Source organism: Zalophus californianus, chromosome 11, assembly GCF_009762305.2.
Source record: "Zalophus californianus isolate mZalCal1 chromosome 11, mZalCal1.pri.v2, whole genome shotgun sequence".
NCBI classification, from domain to species: Eukaryota; Metazoa; Chordata; class Mammalia; order Carnivora; family Otariidae; genus Zalophus; species Zalophus californianus.
Window position 1 is genome coordinate 68,041,410 of NC_045605.1, and position 16,627 is coordinate 68,058,036.

A 16,627-nucleotide genomic window follows, 5' to 3' on the forward strand; every position below is an offset into this window, starting at 1 on the left:
ACAGTTTTTAAATGCAAGTTCTCCTTATTTTCTCCCCTTCCAAAATTTGCAGTAAAACATACATGACTTTTTTTTTCCCATAATGCCCGATTTTAGAAATGCAGAGGGATTATAGTTTGCCCAGAAGAGCTTTGCTTTATAGTAAAAATGAGTTTGGAGCCCATATTGTTGCCTTTCCCACCTGCCTTTTTTGTTGTTGTTCTGTTACGATTTTTTCCATACATTCATTAAATTTGTTTTTGTACTAAACCTAAAGAACAAAGTGTGATTTCACAGCACTGAATGGTGAACACTGGGATCCTACCCAAAGGCCTCCAACTTTTTTTTTTTTTTTTTTTTTTTAACGCAAACAAGGCTGGCTGTGGAACAGGACTAGTGCCCAGGAAGGAGCATTTGGTGGCCCTCTGCAGTGGGCAGCATGCTGGCTCGCTCGCACGTGTGGCTGATGGTGGCTGGCTTTTAGCTGCACGGGCTGAGCAGTTGGAGGACTAAGATAACTTCATAGATCCTGCTTTTTAACCAAAGGTGCCGTCCTCTCTATGCGGATGTAACTACCCCAGTGTTTGCTCAAGTTCTGACTCTGTTTCTGGTTTCTCTGCGCTAACGAATTAATGATGTACAAAAGAAGTTTACAGACATCAGTTGTGTGTTTCCATCTGCGATGTTATGAATTGCTCTTATTTCTGTACCATCCGTGTGGTTCCTACCATCTCACCGGGGCACACAGCCCTGGACCAGAATCCCTGTGCATGGTGAATAAAGCTCTCCTGTCCAGAAGGGATTCCCCATGGGATGCAGGAAGTGCTCTTTTTCTCATTTGGGAATTTGAAGAGTCTTCCTCGTTGGAAACAGTTTACCATTACTTTATACATACATGTACACACAAACACACGGTTGTATTCATGTTTGTTCTTACAAAATACGAAAAGGTGACGTCCCCCCTCCTTTCAGCCGTGGCCCACTCGCCTTGGGAGCTGACCTAAGGAGGCGGAAACAGAGGCAATAGGGTAGCAACCGGCTCAGCCCCAAGAACCACCTCCATCTTCTTGCAGTTACTTGCCTTCCTCCCTGCCACATTATTCTTGGAAGAAGGGAGGCCTTTGTTCTTCCCATCAGCTAATACCATTTGAGCGCTCTGGGCATGGTGTTCATCATGGTGGGCATTTAAGCAGTCAACCCCCTATTCACAGAGCTGGCCGTGGAGATGGGAATGGGAACTATAGGGCACCGTGGGATAAGTGTTAGCGGAAAGAGCCAAGAGCAAACGTGGAGGGAATCCCAGGACACGCTGCCTGGTGATGGGGATGCAGAGACAGGAGTTAGTGTGCTGCAGGCCTCTTGGAGGTTCTTTCCATTGAGCTCACTGCCAAGTAAGTTCCATTATTCAGAGTTTGGGGAATAACAGTGAGGAAACCAGGGCTCCAGGAGTTTAATGGATGTGCCCAGAGCCCCCAAGCCTAGCACACGTCACTGTCAGGATTTGAACTCAGATCTTTCTGAATCTTAAACCACTGCTCTCTCAGGTGGGGTTGCATCCAGTGGAGGTGGGAGAAGGTTTTCAAGCAGCAGGCCTCACACCGGCACACCTCGGGTCACCCCTCACATCCCTTGTAGCTGGGCGTGCAGCTCTTGCTACCGACCCTTTCCTCAGCGCCCACATTTTAGAAGCAAGGTGAATTTTTAACACCGAGCCCTTGGTCCACGTGTGGGCTTCATGTGTGACTGACCCTGTGGTGATCGTCCGTAACTTGGGGCCATGAGGTCCTAGCCACAGAGCTGCTGTGTCACCCACCACTCAGAGGACATTAGGACAGTCCAGGAGCACGAGACTGGCTGTCACCTACCTGCAGAGATGTTGCCGCCTTTGCCTCCCATGGGCACTTGACGTTAGCGATGCCTTCCTTAACCTTCCTAACCAGCCATCACCGGGAAGTGGTCTCGTAGGAGAGGTCGATCTCACCGGTTTCTCCGTGCTCTGCCGTTCAGCTCTGGAGTCTAACAACAGCACATTTGTGGGAGGCAGGGATGAGCCTCCTGGCTGAGTTCGTTGTGGGGTCAGGCTGATAGCCACATCGTCTTGGCCTCCCACATGAACTAACGAGATAAAGCCGCTACAGAAGGTTGAAGTCATCCCAGCAGACAAGGATAGCTTCTGGGTGGGGGGGAGGGGGTGGCAGGAAGTATCCAGACTTAACAGAGATGTTGTGCCCTGCCTGAGAAGATGTAGCAAGGCCTCCTGGAAGGAAGGTGGCTGTCCACTGGCCACTTCAGGACCTGTGCCTGCCTGCCGGCCTTAGCCCGTTGCTGGGCACTTTTCCATAATGTTTACAAGTCAAGGATTTGTATTCTCTGGGGGTGGATAAAGGCCTGTAGCCCTCCTTTGAAGAATGAAGCCAAGCTTCGTCCTTCTGTCCTCCCTCAGAGTTGGAAAAAGTAGTTTGCTCACCTGTGCTAGGTGTGGCTTCCCTATGAGCCCTGTTGCCTGTAACGCTCCCTCCTTCCTGGGGAAGGGTGTGCTAGAATTCTTGAGGCTGGTCGCTTTCCAGCCTGTTTTAAGCCACAAACTCATTTTTCAGATTGAAATCTTAGTCAAAACATTTAATATATAAATGAGTAAATGCTGTTCTTTTTTTTTTTTTTTTTTTAAGATTTATTTATTTGGTAGAGCAGGAGCAGCAAGGGGAGAGGGAGAGAGAAATCTGAAGCCGATTCCCAGCTGAACGCGGAGCCTGGCACAGGGCTCGATCACACCACCCTGAGATCAGGACCTGAGCCAAAACCAAGAGTCAGACATCTAACCCACTGCGCCACCCAGACACCCCTAAATGAGTAAACGCTGATTTAATTGAAGCTCGTGCTCTTTTGTCCTTAGCAATGGCCTCTTTGGCTGTTCCACTGAATAAGGTGTGAAAACCCCCCTGCTTTAGGCCAAGGGAGAAGGAGGTAACTTCCTCAGCTGTCCCTGCAGCCTTTTCAGGACAGCATGTGCTCTGTGTCGTGCTCCGCCATATTCCTCTGAAGCAAACAGAGTCACGAAGACAGTGGTCATTCTCATGTCACAGTTGAGGAATCATCCTAGCTACGAAAGTCAAGCTCTTGAAAATCTGTTAAAATAAGTTCCAAAGTCAGCTTTATGCTTCTGCTAATTGCAGAAGTGGTTCTCAGAGTGCTTGTTTGTGAGCCAGATCGCCCCAAAATGTGTGGGCTTTAATTTTAACTTTTTTTTTTTTTTTTAAGATTTTATTTGAGAGAGAGAGAGGGAGAGAGAGAGCACACAGAGGGAGAGGGAGAAGCAGGCTCCTCACTGAGCAGGGAGCCCGATGTGGGACTCGATCCCAGGACCCTGAGACCGTGACCTGGGCTGAAGGCAGACACTTAACCAGCTGTGCCACCCAGGTGCCCCTAATTTTAACCTTTGTAACAAAATTTGTTTTGGGGGAAGTTTAAGATTTCCACAAAGATTTGAACTTTATAAAGCACAGAAATGATTAATTCAGTCCAGCAGACTTTTCATTGAGTATCCATTGTGTTCTAGACCCTCAAGTAGATGCTGGGCATAGAGAGTCAAATAAGCAGAGTCTCTTTTCTTGAGGACCACTAAACTTTTCTGTTGTTTTTGGCCACATTTGGGGAAATACTAGATTTCCAGTAGATTGCCCCGCAGTTAGGGGAGTCTGCAGTGGAACAGAGTGGTGAAAAGAGTGGGCGGTTTTGAGTGTGGGAGAATTAAGGAAAGCCTCATTGGAGGAGGTGCCATTAGAACTGGGCATTGAGGAAGGCAGACAGTTTCCCCTGAGATATGGGGGTGTTTGGGGAATCACAAAGAACACCATTACTTGGAGGCACGAGATGGGAATGAGTCTGGAGGAGCCCAACAGGAAGGTCCCAGATCATCTGTGGGAGAGTGAGGGTCACCTCTGGGCCATGGGGAAACTGTGGGGAGCACTCACATGTAAGCTTTGGAAGACAGTGGTCTCTCCTGTTGTTTTCAGAGGAATGGCCAGGAGGGAGGCAGAGCTGGAGGCAGGGGGCCTACTTCAGGGGCTGCTGTAGTCTGAGAGAGAGAGAGAGAGGTGAGGGCTTGGACCAGGCAGCCACATCCCCCTGGGGCCCATCTCTGTGGTTCACAGCAGCGCTCCCCGCCGTCTGCGGCTGGTTCCCGTTCCAGTCCACTCTGACTGCTGTGAACTCTTCCTTAAAGAGTAGATTATGTTTAAAACTCCAGTCCTTACTAAGTCTGAAAAGTGTACACCAAAACTTTTCAGTAGCAGCATTGAACTAGGTTTTTGAAGGTTGGGTTCTCTTAAAGTAATGGCAGTTCACTGAGGGTGTGCATCAAAATTAACTATGAATTTGGGTTGCTAAATTTTAAATATAATTAAGTTAGAAAGTGCAGAGAATTACTATTAAATATTTATATTCGTACCAACCAGAAATGATCATTTTCATTAGGAAGTATTTCCTTTAATTTTTTTTCCAGTGGAATGCATCAAATGGCAAAACATTATTCTTAACTTTTTCTAATTTCCTCTCCCCAACCTCCTTTCCCAGCCAATCTCAATCTCCCTCTTTTCCCCACTCCCACCAACAGTATCTTTCCTTACCATTTATTTCCCTAAGAAAACAAATCTAGTGAAGACTATTTTCTCCTTTTGCCCTTGTCCTAAAATGAATCTAGGTTTTTATCCATCATTTACTCTGAATTTGTGCTAAAGCCATTGCCACCAACATGAGACTCTTTAACATACAGCAGCCTAAGCCAAGATAGATTTGACCAACAATTTGGGATGACCTTGGACACAGACTGTAACCATAAGGGAGGGATGCCAGGGGCGAGCAGATGGAGGGAACAGTTGAAGTGGCCGGGGAGTGATGTAAGGAGCTGAAGAACCAGGAGCAGAGAAACTGGGACAGCAGCAGGAAGGGGCGAGGAGGTAGGCGCGGTGAGTGCAGTTGAGTTTCAGGTGCCTCCTAAGATGGATAAGGAAATACAAGGCATTGGTGGCCAGTGTGCCAGAAATTTGGACATTAAACACAGTTTTTTGTTTTAATCTTCTTGACTAAAGTGCCTTACGGGACAAATCAGAGTGCTAACTGCTGATCTAAAATAGAGCTTAGCTTTGAGGAATCCTTTCTCAACGATGGGCATGCTATGTTGTGGTCCCTGCCCAGACAAAATCCCTGTGGCCCACTGCTCTCCAGGCACGAGGTCGGTCTTCGGTGGCTTCGTAACTGGGCCCGGTTCTAGTTCTAAGGTAGAAGATAACAGCCTTGTAGGTACCTAGCGTTCCCGTGACCTCTGGGTCTGTGGAACGTGCATTTGGCAGTTCCAAGGAGGCAGACTTTTCTCCCTGGGAGCCCGCGTCACCAGCTGCATCTGCAGTGACATCCCCCATAGCAGGTTCGTCCCCCCTCATTCCCCTGCCGCCTCCGGCCGAGCATTGAGGAACAGCGTCCTGTCTGAGAAGGCAGTGTGTGGTAGGTCTGAACACCAGGCTGCCCCTCCAGAAATTGTTCCCTCCTTTGAATTATTTCACTCACCATTAGTTGACCGAGAGGCCATGAACTATTTTTTTTTTTTTTTAAGCTCCAGGGATTTATTATCCCAGCCCGTAGAACAAATGCAGAAGTGTTGTCCACGCAGGAAGCAGTCTTTCTGTGCTACTCAGAGTTCCTGCTTAGACTTTCCCGCTGAGTCTGTGTGTGTGTTCGCTTGCCCTGCGAGGTTGTCCCGCCCGTGCCCAGTGGCCTCCTTCCCTCACGCCAGCAGAAGGGCACCCTGCAGACCTCCACCACACTCTGGACCTTCATCATCTTCTTGAGAAGATGGACCAGGCCACTTGTGTGGGGTGTGTTTTGGGGAGTGCACAGGTCCAGACGGTACCCCAAGGACAGGAGGTCTGCATTCTGCCCTAACCTCAGCAGGGGGACATTTTGGGCAGTAGACGGGTTCGTGTCAGGCTCTGGAAGAAAAGCCCATACTTGCTGACATTGCGTCATGCCAGTAGAGCAGAGAAAGGCCTGAGACTGTCCAATTGTGTCCAGTCGTTGGGGACCAATTTACGAGCTACATGTGCTCCCCAGGGCCGTTTTCTTCATTCTCGCCCTGCTGGCCTTTTGTGATTTGATTTCTGAGCAAGCCATTCTTTCCGATCTGCCATTCCTTCCAATAAGCAGAGAGCTTAAAGTTCAAATTGTTGATTTAATTCTCCCGAAGAGTTCAGGAACTTCGCTGGGGCATTGCTGCCGTCCACACTGCTACTCCCTGGTTGTATCACCACTGGTTGCAGCCAGGAGTGGGCCTGTCCACAGGGGAGACACACTTCACCTCAGACACTGGGGCTCCCCGCGGCCCCCTGAGCCCCTCTGCTCCTTCAGGCGTTGGCTGTCCATGGTAGCCAAGCCCAGGAAGCCCGAGCCGACCGCCTCCTTGGTCTCAGCGCCAGCACCGAGACACTTGGCCTGGCCGTGGGATTTGGGAAATGATACACTGCCTCTCCTGGCATCTCCTGATCTTCACGGGGTTCTTTTGCATTCATGGCATGCGCCCTCTCTCCCCAGCGATATTTTCACTGCCTTGTTTTTAGTTTAACTGAGTTAAAGCTAAGATGGGAGACCGGTAATTTCTCGTGCTTGGGTGTGATGGAATTAGAACCACTCATCAGCGGTGTGGTGACGCAGAGCTCACAGTGTGAACTAGAGGACTGAATGCATGTACCTTTCTGTGTGAACCGAGCCAGGTCTGGGTTTGCTTTTTAAGGGCAACAGAAACAGCCTTGTTTTCTACTTGTATCCCTTTCTAGAGACATCCCATTGTTAATGGGCCTCCAGTGTAGACAGTGCCCTAGAGGAACATGGTGCCGAAAGGTTATGGAGTTGGTACCAGGGCTCCTAAGCCTTTCTGGTCACCTGGGCCCCATCAGACTCCCACGTTCACTGAATGGCAAGGCTGCGGGCACGATGTGGAGTGCTTAATGCAGTTCCCAAAGCAGTCCTGAAAGTGGGTGTTCTTGTCCTCAGCTTAGAAACGAGGAGGCAGAGGCTTAGAATGGCCAGGTGACTCACCCAAGGTCACAAGTCTTAATTTGCTCCCAGGGCTAGCTAGCACCAAAACCCAAACTCTCTGCCTGATGATGACCTGCTGCCTCCCCAAAGAATGCCGGTCAGGGATGAGGGCTGGGCTCATTTCCCTGACTGAAGATGCTTCCGCATTGTCTCCCTCACCGGAGCCCCCTCTTCATGCATATTTGAATTAAACAGAGCAGATGAGTGGTGGGAGCTGATAGTCTGGAGCCAAACTTGAGCCTGCTGCCGGCGTGCGTTCCTCTGACTTCTCAGGGGAGATTGACTTCTTGCCTCTTGCTGTCGCCTCCCAGGGGAAAGGGGGCCGTGGTCAGAAGGGTGCCTTCCCCCTCCACCCTCCCCCACCCCCGGCACCCAGACCTAGCTGTAGTTGACCTGAATGCCAGGCTTCCTGGTAGAGTCATCAGAGACACCTACAAATCACCTGGCTCCTCATCTATAATCTTTTATGATGCTAAGCCCCACATTGGAATTAAAGGAAACACTATTGACAATTATAAAATACTAAATATAGCTTAGTACATTTAAAAATCAACAATGGTAAAAGCCTTGAAAATTTTTTCTTTGATGTGAATGGAGTCTTTGGCATTTGGAAATACAATAAGATGAATTAATTGCTACTCATTACATGGGAAGTCAGGAGAAGTATGAATGTGCCTTCCCTCCTTGGCAATAGCTGTTGCCCGACCGAAATAGCCCCCTTTTGTATTTACTCGTGCTTTCTCTAATAATAAGCAAATTAGAGATCATGGCTAGAAAAATTCAAGTGCCCTCCATCTTTTCTCCCAAACCATCATAGAGTTTTGTGATGTTTATCTGCTCAGGGGCTAGCGCTAATAATTGCAGAGGTCATGTGAATCCACATAGTGCAAGATGAGAAACAACATCTGCAAGATGACTTTTACAAGAGTATTCTGTGTTTTGTCTTTTTCTGAAAAAGTGATTTTGCAAGCAAATTGCTATCTTTCCTCTTTTGTATTATATTTTTGTATTGCTGGGGAAAGTATATTTGGGGAAACACATTTAAGGGCTATCCAGAGTTTTTGAATCCATAGTCTTTTTTTCAACGTTCCATATTTTTCCTGATGTATTGGTGGACTTCCCCATAAATAAAGTAGACTGGAGTCTTTACGTGTTAAATTGATGGCTCCTGAGCAAGCTTTTTGGAGTATGTTGATGTAGTTTGCTGTTCATTAACATTCCAGATGTAACAGCTATAAAATGGTACACGCAAGCTCATGAACCTTTTAATATTCTCTTTAAAATTTGTTGATGGCTAGTGCCGGAAGATGATGAGATAGTTGATTCCTCGGGATAATCGAAGGCCGAGGAGGCAGAAGGAGGTGGGAATAAGACTCCTGTCCAGTCTGGAGGCTGACTTCATAAAACGTCCTGGAGTTTGAGACGCACACTGCTCCAGCCGTGTGCATTTCTGATATGGCTGCCTTCCTGTATATTCCATGTAAACACTTCCCAAACATGGCGCACATTTAAACCGTAACGAGGAGTCTGCAGAGCCCAGAGGCATAGCAGCCGCCGTGCTCTGCTTCATGAAATGTGAAAGCCTCTTTACTAAGTGACAATAACCATTTGAAAGGTTTCGGGCTGAGGAGTTTATGCGTGACACAGCCTGCTGGACCCTGTGTGGCTGAGGTGGGGAGGCCATTGACAGCATGGCGTTCCAGAAATTGGACAGGCAAGAAAGGCAAGCGGGCGCTGAGACTTGCGTCCCTAGGTACATGCTTTATCTGCCTTTGTCCTCAGGTCAGACGGGCCATTTGTTCTTAGCAACCCCTCATGTTTCCTGCCCCATAAATATTTTTCCACGTTTCAGGTCATGGGCTTGAGTTAGACTTCTGTTGGAAAAGGGAGATTTGCCTTTTTTTCCCCCACTCCCCAAACATTCAGCTTTTTGTAGCCTCTTTCTTTGTCATGTTAGGGATGGAGGGACTTCAGATCAGTTCTGAGGACTCCGTGTGAAGTTGTCCAGGCTTTTTGCTAGGACACAGCGTTCTTGTTCATACATGTTTGTGTAGAGACATACACACACTGAGAGTATTTCCCGTAATCTAAGACATCATAGGCGGTAACTCAGTATTGACTTCATAACAGTTTTTCAAGATAAGACAGTGTGCTCAAACTTTGTAAATCTCATCTGCATTTCAGAAGTGTTGGTGTGAAAACCTCTTAGAATAAAATTATTCTGGTGTACAAATGCAGCCTAGATTTTTTAATTTACCTTAGCATCAGGTAGATTAACAACTACTTCCCTTCCCCCTTGATTCTGGGGTGAGCAGTGAGAATGGAGTGGAATGTCTCAAAGTCCAGCATCTTAGACCAGAGGGTCACAGAGAAGCAATTTCCTCGGGTCTGACACTTAGAGTTATAATTTATTCAAAGCCAGGAGTGTATCTCTGGGCTGAAAATGACAATTTTGAGGCCCTTCCGTTGAAGTCTCTCAGCTTGGCATCCTTCCGTTCTCCCATTTCAGATTAAGTGGGTCTACAGTGAGGCTCTTGGTTCCGATCTCGAGATATCGCTGGCAGGCCATATTATCTGCAGCGTTGCTTTAGATTTTAAACAAAAAATTTTAATCCTTTTAATTTTCAAATATGTATTTTAGATAAAGGGGGAGATGTTATTAAATGAGAAGGTAGAGAGTCTCCACTTCAAAAGGTAGGAAATCATGGGTATAGACGTTTTAGTCCATTTGCATAAAATTGCCTATTCTCAGATAGCTAGGTCAAGTGCAGAAAGAACCTCTACGTGAGATAAAATTTCCTCTCCACACTTGGCTTCCTCTCTGTTAGGATAGACAGCCAAGAGCTGCCCAAATTTTAACGTCTTGCTGTCTTTTCACCAGTACTTTCGGGCTATGTGTATTAAGATGTATTTGCTTATAAGTGGAATGCACACTCACAGCAGCTGATACTTTCAGGGCCAGAAGGGCTTTAGGGCATAAATGCGACCCTTTATTTCATAGGTGAAGAAAATTAGAGGGTTAAATGACTAACCCAAGGTAATGCAGCCCATTAACATCAGGCTGAGGCAGGTGTGGAGCTGCATCTCCAGACTCCCCTTTACAGGGATGGAGCAAGTTGGGGAGAGAGGAGTGACTGATTTGCCCTCCTGCCTTTGAGCATCTGTTTCATTCAGGTACCTCCTGCAATGCTGGGTTGTAAGTGTCCAACCTGACTTTATTTAGCAAAAGGAAATGGCCCTGTCCCGAAGCTGGGTGACCTAAAGAGCAAAGCTGGTGACTTTTCTCCTTTCCTCATTGACTGATTTCATTGTTTAAAAAGGAAAAAAAAAAAGTATCAAACTTTTGTGAGCATCTTCAAGAACTTTTCCATCAGCCTAGCATAGGGGAGCATCTCTAGCACCTCTGATAGAATAAAAGCGGGCGATGGAGATGTGGGGGACTCCTTTCCATTCATACCCCGACTTTGGATTCTTGAGTCCCTACCCCTGAGGGTGCACAGTCACTGTGTCTGGGGGAGCCGGGTCACCCCGCCATCAGCGTTTTCATGAACGTGGAGGCCCATGATAGACTTCTGGAATAGAGCCAAGCCCACAGCTCTTTTCCTAGTTATTCCTCAATTTGAATCAGCCAGACCAGCAAGAAGACTGGGCTGTCACTGTCCCAGCTCCCTGAGCCTGGCCCCTGGCAAAGTGGTAAGGCTTGTTCCTTGTGGTGGATGACACCTGTGGTTATACCTGTGATGTGATGTTAGCTCAGAAGTCATCCTGAGGGCGTTTATAACCTCTCATTAGGGCTTAGGTGGCTTGGGGGCTGGAGTACAAGGGGACGGATCTAAAAAGAACCCCTCAGTGAGTTTGTATTGCTGTCAAGGCACTCCTGACAGAGAAGGGTGTTGTGGGACTGGAGCTGGGTTTTCTGTTCATTAGCCTGGATCCCCCTCTGCGGGGATGATGAGACAGGTGGCAGGTGCAACCACAGGACCAGCGAGGAGTAGATTGACTGGCACTGAGATCTGCGTGTGTCAGGTTCTGTTTGGCTTTAGGGCATTTGCACACTTAGTATATTCCACTAACATCAAGATTTGTCTTTTTTGGGCATCTCAGTATCTGAAATGATTCAGCTCGTTTAAAAAAAAAAAGCAAAAACGTTAACAGAGGAAGCTAGCTTTAGGTAGAGCATTCAGATGAGCAAATGGGGGCTCAGCTCAAGGAATGCCATCTGACCCGAGGCAGCAAAGCCCCACACTAGTGCCTGGAGCCATTCTGTTGGGGACGAGGGATCCTGCAGGCTTCCTGGGCCTTCACCCTGTCCTTAAGCTGCAGCATGTGCCCTTCGAGATGATCCCAATGACCATGGACAACCCCCAAAAGCTGTTCCATGAGGCCCATTGCTTTGTCAGTTGAGAGCCAGAGAAATGGATAAAATGTACAGTTCTATGCAAGTGTTAGGCTCTTTTCCAAGGGGTAATGTAAGCTTTTTGAAAATTCACAATGGTGTTCCTGGCAGTTATGGGACCAAGTGGTGTTTCTACCTTGGGAGCACCTAACTTGATCTTTTTTAGAAGCCCCTAGTAGTTATTTTGTAGGCTTGGATTTTTTTTTTTTTTTTTTTTTTTTCAATTTCTCCCAGCCTCTGGTACCTCAGCATGCTTATGAGTCACCTTTGGGTAAATCCGTACACATTGAAGCCCACTCTCAGCTGTGTCTTAGCCTGAACTTTCCCTTGACCTTCACGCACTGACTCTGAGTGGCAGCTGTGGTGGCCACTTTCTTTACTTTGGTGCCACCATTTTGTTCCTGTTCTGACAGAGTCTGGCCTGGTAGAGATTGTATAGACCTTCTGTGAGCAGCCAGGCACCTTGACATATTTACCAAGCATGAATCTCTGCCTGCACCATCAGGATCTGTCACACACCTGGGGGCTGACCATTTCTCCATCTACACTGGGGAAGCCACAGAACCAGCTCAAAGGGGTTGGGAGTAGTTTTTGAAATGGGTGGACTGGTTGGTAATTGCCTTTCTAGATGGTTATCTGGGTCATACATTCCTGTTAAAATGTGAAAAAGACCCAGAGTCCTATGCATTCTATTGTACCCCATATTGTGTGTTTGTGTAAATATGTGTATTTTTTAAGTGAAGAAGAAAAATACCCCTGCCTTTGTCCACAATTCTTTTAACAAACTGTTTATTGTTGTATCCAGGTAACAAGCATGGTAAGTATTTTCACCACATTGAGTATTCTGTATTTTAGCTGTGCTTGGCAGACTTTTTGGCTAGCTTTGTGTTACCAGCCTTGGCTTTTCTAGAAACGACCCATTTAGGAAAGGGAGAAACCACTTGCCGGGTAGCGTCCCCTGTGTCCTTGGCTATAGAGAGAACCCGTGTAGCCTTAGACCTCCATGGTGGGGGTACCTGAGAAAGCATGCGCCCCCGCCAGCATGCTGCTTGGCCCCGTCATGGCCCCCCACCCGCCCTGCTGCTTCTGAGCCTCCCCACCAGGTGTCTGCCAGGGCTCCCGGGCCTCGCATGCCTCCAGCAGCTCCTGGGACTGTGGCCCCGTGACAGCGCCCACAGATGGGGCCTGCCCACACCCTGTGGACGGTCCTACCCCAGAGCCACCACCCCCCTCTCCTCTCTCCCTCTTCCACCTGTATGCTTTAGTGCAGGGCCTTTTGGTTTTTTTTCTCCCTTTCCTTGAGTGTGTTAAGTAATTGGAGAAACCTCCCTTTGGAAGCTGGAAAAATAAATACACTGCCCACTCTTCTCAGAGGCTTCCCATTCTGTTGGAAAATGGATTAAAACATTTTTTTAAAAAAATGTTGCCACTGGGTAGTCTCCGTAAGGGTTCAGAGTACGGTAGGCTGAGTGTGTTTTAGCCTTTTGGCTGTGTTTATTCATCCGTGCATGTTTGCTTCTCCGGCCTCCTCTGTGGCTCTGGGTTTAGTCCATGTGCTCGTGGCTGTGCAAGTGAAGCTGCCTGGTAGCTATGTGTTACGTAGTAAGTCTGTGTGTCACTGTCACCTTCAAGGATCAGACAGCCAAGGATAAGGCCCTGCAGCACATGGCCGCCATGTCGTCGGCACAGATCGTCTCGGCCACCGCCATTCACAACAAGCTGGGGCTGCCTGGGATTCCACGCCCCGCCTTCCCGGGGGCGCCGGGGGTAAGTCACAAGCCCGTCCGGTAGGGGTGGCCCCTACAGGTGAGGGGCGGCATGAAGCCATCCACCTGGTGCTTGTTCTTGGGCCTGGTGTGAGGGCGGGGAGGACCACCTGTGGTTAGCTGATGATGCCAGGTGCACAGTGGTGAGAGGGAGGGGGCCGGGAGAGAAAGCTAGAGGCTGGGATCCTGGGTCCCCACAGGCATGGAATTAGGTATCACTTTGCCGGTGTCCTTCTGGGCTGTGACCTGCTTCTGCTTTTTTTTTTTTTTTTTCCTGTGTCCTCAAGGCCCCTTTAAGGGAACTAACCGTTAAAGGGGCAAAGTATTCTATTACCGTTTTCAGTTTGCGTCTACCAAAGGCTGAGAAGTTAATGTTATAATCTCATTCATCTTCGCAATAATCTTAAATGCCTCTCATTGTTATTGCCGTCTTGAGGATGATGAGATTAGTGAGTCACAAAGCGAGTTAGGTAATGTGATCATGGCTAGTGCCATCAGGACTCAAACCCAGGGCCTTGTGACTCGCTCTGCAGCCCCTTCTACACAGGCTGCCTGTCCCCAGGGGGTGGCAGGCACCAGAAGTCTCAGGGAGGTGCACAGCAAAGGGGGTGTCTGCATTGCTCCTCGGAGCTCTTGGCCTCTGGTTCAGAGCTCTGTCCTCTCCTGGCCGGGCCCATGGCGCTGTGAGCTGCGGAGGCAGAATGTCACACAGGGAGCATTTGCGAATGGAGGGAGGAAGAGGAGGATGGGCAGGTGGGTGTGTGGATAAAGCGGCCGGATGAAATATTTGTGAGCCCCCTGTCATGTGCCCAGATCTCGGGTGGGTGTCAGGAGAACACGGAAGAGCTGCTGTCTGGTGCCTGCCCTCAGGGCAGCCATCTGGAGGAGGAGCTCCGGGGAGGCCTGGGCTGCTAGGCCAAGGAAGCAGGTTGCTCTCTGGTGCACATCGGCAACCACATCTGCATCTAGACAGGGTCACTCAGCAGCAGACGAACGATCTGAGCCCACTGTCTTTAGCAGGGGTTGCAATGTGTGGATGTCCTGAACAGTGCTTTTGTGTGAACTCACAATCCTGATGCCTCTTGCCTTTTGCCTTCCAGTTCTGGCCAGGAATGATACAAACAGGGCAGCCAGGATCCTCACAAGAGTAAGTCTGGGGAGGGGCTAGCAGTCACAACAAGGGTCTGGTCATAGCACCGCCTCGGTGGCGTTTCCCCAGGACCAGACTGCCTGGGAGCTTGTGGGAGAAAAGAGATTGAATCTGAGGTCCCCAGAGTCATCTCCCATCATCCACTGAGGCCAGCAGCAGGAGAGAGACTGGAGTTGGTCTAGAGAGGCATAAACGGCTCACTGCCACCTTAAGTATTAGTGCTCATCCAGCTGGAAACAGGGAGAGGGGCCCCGGGCCTTCGTGGCTTTGGAGGGCAGAACCTGGGGTCTTCCTGAGAAGCCCCTGTCTGAGAGAGGACAGTGAAGGCGCTCCTAGAGCCCGGCCCATCCTGGCTTTCCTGGGGGGTGAGGGCAGCTAATCGACAGTCCTGCTGGTGCTTTGAGGGCAAGGGGAAGCTGAGGATCATCTGGAGATAAAAGCAGAAAGGAAGTCCTGCCCACCTGTTCTCAAAAGAACTGAAGCTGTTCGGCCAAGAGAGGGAGAGCCCGAAGCATGTCCCAAACCTTGCCTGGGAATGGTGACCCCTGACCTTGGTCACCACAGGGACGAGAAGAGAGATTTGATTAGATGTCACAGCATACGGGAATCAGGCTGATGTCTCTCCAGCTCATCCCGCTGAAGTGGTGTGAGGCCTGATGGTTTGGTCCCCAGCACCTGCTGGCTCCTCTCAAGCAGAGAGGGTAACTATCTCTGTCTTGGCGGAGCTCTGCCTGGGCTGTGTCAGCACCTGCAGGCCGGGAGCCTTATGGGTGGTGGGGTGGGGTGCAGGTTGGGCCCCTAGCCCTGGGAGGCCAAGGCCAAACCTGGGGAGTAGCCACTGCTATAGGCTCGACTTCTGACTCTCCACCCCTCCCTCCCCAGCGTCAAGCCCTTCGTGCAACAGGCCTACCCCATCCAGCCAGCGGTCACAGCCCCCATTCCAGGTGAGTCTCCAAGGGAGTCCCCCTCGGAGGACCATCCTGTGCAGCTGGTGGCTGGGCCCGTTGCTTTGCTCCACAGAGCCTGTCCGCTGTACCTGCAGTGCCTTGGGCGCCCCCTCCTCACCCCTACCCTCCTTAAGCCTGGAACTCAGAAGGGTCACAGACGTGTTCAGTGCCCCCAGCCAGTTCCCCGGAGTTCTTCAGATGGGTTTTTAAAGGAAAGGGAAGCCAGCGGTGCCCAGCTGGCTCAGTCCGTAGAGCATGCCACTCTTGTTCTTGGGGTCGTGAGCTCGAGTCCCACATTGGGCATAGAGTTTACTTAAAAAGGGGGGGAAAAGGATTTGGATATGTTAATTATATCTCAATTAAAAAAAAAAACCTGAAAAAAAAAAGGGAAGCCCGATCACTTTCACCAAGGACCCTGGGTCACCCTTGGAAGGGGAAGTAGCTATGGTTCCTTCCTCGTCATAAACAGGCTGAATGGGACAGTTCAGATCTTGAGGGTGATAGGGGATTAGCCAGCCTTTATTATATAAGTAGGTTTCAGTTCCTTGTACCCTCTCTTTAACGAAGAGCTTCCAGGGAAGCCTTGACTAGCAACCCGGAATCTGGCCAGCCCACCTGCCCCCCCCAACACGTGTGCACGTGGAGTCACTCCGTTGAACTGCTGTCTGTTATTGAGTCCTCTGAAAGGACATGCATTCACATGTTGTGCTCTGTTCCAGTGTCACGGAGCATTCTGAGTAATTCTGTAGTGCTGGTGACCACAGTCTTAAGGAAGGAGATGGGCAAACACAAGAAATTTCTTGGGGGATCCTTGCAGAATTCACTTCAGGCTGTTCAGCCACTCTGGCCTTGGACCCCAGCCGGCCCCTTGTCTGGGATGGGGGGTGCTCCAGCCCTTAACCTGGGCCAAAGTTGACATTGTGAGGAGCCCCCTAGCGTTGTGCCTCTGGGTCCTTGGCCAGAATCCTCCCACCACCTGACTTCATTCTGCCCCTGGACTCTGGTGGAGGGGGGCAGCCGTTTTGCAGGGCCCGGTCCCAGCACTGGCCTCAGGCCCGAGGGGAGGCACGGGGCCTGCTTTAAAGGTGATGATTGGTCTTTCAGGGTTCGAGCCTGCGTCAGCCCCAGCCCCCTCGGTCCCTGCCTGGCAGGGCCGCTCGATTGGCACAACCAAACTTCGCCTGGTGGAATTCTCAGCCTTCCTTGAACAGCAGCGAGACCCAGACTCGGTGAGTGTGCTGCAAGGTGTGCCTTGAATCCCATTCCTGTTCACCTTCACACTCCTCTGCCTTCCTTCTCCTTT

General features: G+C 49.6%; 1 protein-coding gene across 12 annotated transcripts in view; it reads left to right on the forward strand.

Annotated features, from left to right (window-relative positions):
- Window positions 1–16,627, forward strand: part of TEAD1 (TEA domain transcription factor 1) — a 260,721-nt gene that overhangs the window by 189,547 nt on the left and 54,547 nt on the right. For all 12 annotated transcript variants that reach the window (XM_027578584.2, XM_035722750.1, XM_035722751.1 and 9 more), the window contains 4 exons: window positions 13,094–13,228; window positions 14,328–14,374; window positions 15,260–15,321; window positions 16,429–16,553. In XM_027578584.2, the coding sequence (XP_027434385.1) occupies window positions 13,094–13,228; window positions 14,328–14,374; window positions 15,260–15,321; window positions 16,429–16,553 (369 nt within the window). The remainder of the gene's footprint in view (window positions 1–13,093; window positions 13,229–14,327; window positions 14,375–15,259; window positions 15,322–16,428; window positions 16,554–16,627) is intronic.